Genomic DNA, 5,399 nt, shown 5'->3' with positions numbered 1-5,399 from the left:
ATAGCTACACTTTTGAGCTCCATAGCCGAAGGTATACACTCTACCCTCTCTCATCGATACAAGTGGTCGAAGTTAATCAAAAAGTGAGGGAGTTGAAGGAAAAAATAAAGAAGGAGAGAAAGGGAAATACCAAGAGTGAGAGTAGAGGAGAAGGGGAGGGAACCAAGGAGCTAAGAGGAAAGGGTTCCTCACTTTTGAGATTTACCCTTGGGGATCCTACATTTCTTACTAACGTAAGTACTAGCATTTTGCTTAGTACCACATTTTCTTGTGTGCAGGTTCATGATCATGTTCTTCCAAGGAGGGATACCAAGCATATTTCTCACCAACACATGCTTGAAGATCTCAAGGAGCCCTTGGCTAAGCATCCAAGCTTTGGGACAGAAAATGGGGAAATGATTCTATGGAGAAGCCGTAAGGTTGATGAAGCTGTGAGTTTGAGGTTAAACTCCTTTCAAGATGGAGAGGACGATACAAGTATGGTCTCGTAGATGGAAATTTTTGAGCATGTTGAATGTAATCAATAAAGTGAACACGTTTAAGTGTGAAGAAGGCTCCAAAACCGTTCATAAGGTGCACTACATAGGCGCCTATTGCTCACTTGGTCATTAAAGGGCCTTTTTTTATTTTCACCTTTTATTTATGATGTAATATAAATATAAAAACTTAGGGTTTTGGGGACTTAGTTGATTATTTTTGAGACTTACAATATTGTAACATTTAGTTCTCTCTTGAGAAGCTCTAGCCGTAACTAGGGCTAGGCAAGTGAAGATTCACTTGTGTTTGCATTGTTGGCTTGATACGTTAGTGTTTAGAGGAGTTAAAGTCCCTCTTGTATCAATGTAGGAGTTAGGTGTTTGTCGTGTGTAGTGTTAAGGGTCCAAGAGTCCACTAAATTCTCGGGTTCTTAAGATTATACCCTCACTTGTCTATCTATTTATCTTGTATCTTGTTGTAAGTTTTGATTTTATTGTTCTTGTTAATGAAACCGTGAGTCATTGTTTTTGTGATATTGTTGTTATTCATTTCTTTTTTGCTAATATAGTTTGGGTGTTGGCTAATTGGTGTGTTAATCACCTTGTATTCTCTCCTTTCTTGTTCTACATAGTGAATTCGAGAGTGGTCACCAAAGGGTCCTCGGTTTTCTTAAACTTGTGGACTATTTTTGGTTTATGTTTTCATGTATTCTTAGTCATTCTTGTATAACTAACAATTTAATATTTTCAATTAACTCAACTTATTCTCATAATGAAGACAATGTTCAGAAAATAAGGATAAGACTTATGGATTAAAGATTTTTAATGATTTCTAAGTTTGGCAAGTATGACTAAATATTTTGATCTATAGCATTAAATGTTTAGGAATTACCTATGTAAGGGTAAAATAAAATCCACTTCAAGGAGAATGATAGTAAAAGCCTATTCTCTAAGCTCTTATGAATCCAGGTAGTGTTCATGACCGATACAAACAAAATCACGAGAATCGTAAATGGTAAAAGACTGTTTGTGTGACTTGTGTTGTCTAGATATATACAAAAGTTTGAAGGTTCAAAGATATCCCATCTACCGAGTGCATCTGATACAAGTTCACTACGAAAAGTTCAAAGAGAAACCTACTTATCCAGATGCAATTAGTCTTTGCTTTTAGATCACACACTAGTCCTATAATTTTTTGATAAAATAGTCATTCTCATTCATGTGGGGATTGTTAGGTTAGTGATGAAAGTGAATGAAAAATGGAGGAAAAATAAAAAAAAAATTGTATTCATTCCGTGGAAGAAGTGTTCTTCCATATTGATAGGGGAAAATTATTTCATGCTTAAATATAGAAGCATTCATTCACGTGGATAGTGAGGCAACAAGAAGACTCATGTTGTTGTCGTTGCTTGTTCGGCTCGACTTTGGCTTCAAATTTGCATTTAGAAAATAATCTAAAAATTATCTTTTTAGACAAAATTCATTTGAAACTTGAGAGTAAATGATTTTTTAATCTAAAAATCTTATACGAAAATTATGTCTATTTGCAGACACACACGAGCATGTGCAGTCATAACGCACCTCGAAGGGACGCGACCCTTCAAGGTACTATTTGAAAATAAAAATAGGAACTGACGCACTTGGCCATCTGCTGACATAGATTCTATCACATGTGCCAACACAAGTCATCCAAAACACATTGTTTTGTGCAATGGCTAAAATACGGACGCATGTCACGATGTGCAGTTGGATGTAGGGTCCAGATGTCGTACTCCCGACATTTGAAAGAGTTGCAAATTTCACGAACCATTGTTTCTTTTCAAAAGGAACATCTTTTGGCTATAAACACCTGATTCTTCATCAGGTATTGACACAAAAATTTGAAGTTATAAACTTGCCATCTTTATATAAACTCAAACGTGATCTGTAAATTATTGAGTGCATTCATAGTTCGATAGAATTTTAGGTATCGCTATTCTTTTGATATGATTCATTTTATCTTGGGAGGGTATATTTCATAACCTCAAGTACTTAAGGGAAATAATTTCCTTAAGGACACACCGTGAATTCAGTAGACTTGAATCTTTCTATCTTCATGTTTTTTTAGATGTTTGGTTTAGCTATTTTCTAGTAAATAGTTTGAGATCCTTGTGGTTGTTTATAAGTTCTTTAAACTTATAATTGAAGTTCTCATTGAAAAATATAAATTCTTTTAACCAACCTGAAAAACAATATAACATAATTAAATATTTCTAAATATCTTACCAATAGATTTTGTAATCTCATTCATATTATTTTGAAGTTCATAAATAAGTCACCGAGTTCACGTGAATCTAAATGTCTCAATCCATCCTATTATATCTTATCGACCACATGGCAGTAAATGTGTGTGGTTCTAATTTGAACTGCTGCCTCGATGCATCATGGATAGGCTATGTGGCTGATTTTGCATTGCGGCCATCCAGAGCCACATAAAAAACTGCCGTGTTTGAATGTCTTTAAATTTTCTAATAAATTTCATTTAAATTGAAACACATGTAAAATGTTTTTTATTAGACATTTTCAATTTGACTAATATTTTTGTACATGTTCTCAAGCGTATATTAAATTGATAAGTTAATCACATAAAATATGTTACCGTTTTTAATTATACACAACAACCTCAATAGAAACAAGCTTGAGATTACGGTTTACCGAGGTTAAGGCATATAAGATTTGACCAGGCAATAGTGTTTGACCTCTAGAAATGTTTATGATGGACAAAATGCATTGGGCTGGCTAAATGAGCTGGACTTAGTCAGAGCTTGGAAAAAGTGGGTAAATAACTAACATGTAGCATCCACAAAGATGTTACACTCTTATACTAAGAGCTAAAGAAAGAAAGAACTCCAACAAATAACTAACAACACAATACAATTGGTAAAAACCATCCAAACAAGCTTAGGTTACTACAGAAACCCCAGTCCATGGCTGAATATAGTAGCAAATGCATTCATTTGAGCTTTCGACAAAGACAAGCCAATCTCTAAGTCTCCATCTGAGTCCCTAGACTTGCTGAGGGACATTACACCGCCTTCTCCACTTTCAATAGAAATGGACTCTAACTTGGCTGGTTTACCCCAACCAAAATCAGTAGCATATAAATCAAACTTTGGAGATCCAGCAAGTCCAAACGCTCGTTTGAAGTCTACGGTATCAAAACTTTTAAACCAGTTACCACTGTGGAGCCATTCCTCATCCTTCACCCGTTTTTGAATGGTTTTTCCAATTAATTCCGCAGCAATTGTAAAGCCTTCCTCACCAATTAAGTTAATATGTGTTGTTTCTGAATTGTACCCTATTATGCAATTCCCAAAATAAGATTGAGGAAGTGGTGGATTAAGTCGCGCTCTATAATCCACTGCACATGTGAAGAACTCCAGTACATTCTTGTCTTTCTCTTCCCAAACCGTGGCCTTTGATTTTACATAGCAAGTCCATACATAAGCACATGTTACTGAGAAAGATGTCACATGTTCTAGGCTTGGTCGTCTTGACAAAACTAAGTTCTTGAGCTTCGCGATTTTATCATGTCCTACAATAAATGTAGCTCGAACTTTATCAACAGGAATCACAACTATGTCACGCATCTCCGGCTTAAATGTCTTTATTATATTCCACATAGTAGTCCCTTGTTCATAAGGGTCTTTTATTGCGGACCTACCATAGAATGGAATGAACTCATTCGCTATAGATTGTTCATCCCCATCGAATTTGTTGAGTAAAGCCCATGCTCTCGTGAATCTTACTATGGTGTTTCCATCACAAGCGGCATGATGGTTACTGAAACCGATGGATATGCCAAGATTTGGAAAAAGTGTCACTTTAATGGCTAACAACGGGGCTAGTATGACCCCGGGTGCATCTTTAGGTTCCGCCAATTGAGGAATCAAGGGATAAAAATCCTTAGCATTTCGGGAATGGTTACCAATGAGATAATTGAAATCCATATTAGTCTCAGAAAAGGTAACAGACACAGAATCACCAGGCACATAACGCAACTCAGGATGACCACTCGAATCTATTGGACAAACAAGGTTTCCAGCTAAGGGTGCATAGTGTTTGAGAGCGAGGGAGAGTGAATCTTTAAGATGACGTATAATAGTTTGGACAAAATCTGATTTGGAAATAGGGAGCTTGTAGAATAAAATCAGCCTGTTGCGGCCGAAGATTAACCACGAAAGATCAAAATAGGTAAGAGGGAGTGTCAACTCGGCTGCACCACCGGGAGGTGGCGCAACTTGACATTGCTGAATAACCTTAGCCATAGACGTTTGGTTTAGAGAGACACATTTGACTAATCAACCAATAGATAGAACATGTGGTTGCTACTTTCTTTATAAATATTTGTAATTTGAAGCCCTACTAGTCATTTATTACTCAATTTAAAGATTGTAACATCAACCTAAGGAGTGACTAGGTGTAGATTGTGGAGGAGAAAGACGTTGGTCCCCTTGAAGAATAGAACTAATCGAAAAGTTAGTTCTATAAGTGGACGCACAAAACAAGTAATAAATTAGAACACGAAACATCTAATACAAGATAAAATTGTTAAAAATACAATATATAACATAATAATATAAAAAATTACAATAATAATTTAGTAAAAAGAAGTGTCACTTGCAATAATGACTAAGTGTATTATACTGCACAACATGATAATTGAGGATGAGCATGATTGTCACGAACCGAACCGAGGCCCTGGCATGACGAGCATCCCAAACCATGAAGGCCTGGACACACTTCTAACTTGAAATCATATACACCATTCATACACAGAGAAGAAAATGCGGAAATTATTACAAACGGAATCATGGTCATAAATCTGATATAAAGTTAGCAATGGAGAATGAAATCCAAAACCATCTAACAACATCTGCAAAC

At 36.0% G+C, this 5,399-nt stretch overlaps 1 protein-coding gene across 1 annotated transcript; it reads right to left on the bottom strand.

Annotated features, from left to right (window-relative positions):
• Positions 1-3,280: 3,280 nt before the first annotated feature.
• LOC107845530 (phenolic glucoside malonyltransferase 1) lies at positions 3,281-4,973 on the bottom strand. The gene has a single exon (XM_016689898.2). It carries the CDS (start codon positions 4,781-4,783, stop codon positions 3,425-3,427), a length of 1,359 nt encoding a protein of 452 aa, XP_016545384.2. The 5' UTR covers positions 4,784-4,973; the 3' UTR covers positions 3,281-3,424.
• Positions 4,974-5,399: the final 426 nt, after the last annotated feature.

This window comes from Capsicum annuum, unplaced genomic scaffold (assembly GCF_002878395.1).
Source record: "Capsicum annuum cultivar UCD-10X-F1 unplaced genomic scaffold, UCD10Xv1.1 ctg4978, whole genome shotgun sequence".
In the NCBI taxonomy this organism is placed as follows: domain Eukaryota; kingdom Viridiplantae; phylum Streptophyta; class Magnoliopsida; order Solanales; family Solanaceae; genus Capsicum; species Capsicum annuum.
This window is presented reverse-complemented; position numbering and strand designations above follow the sequence as displayed.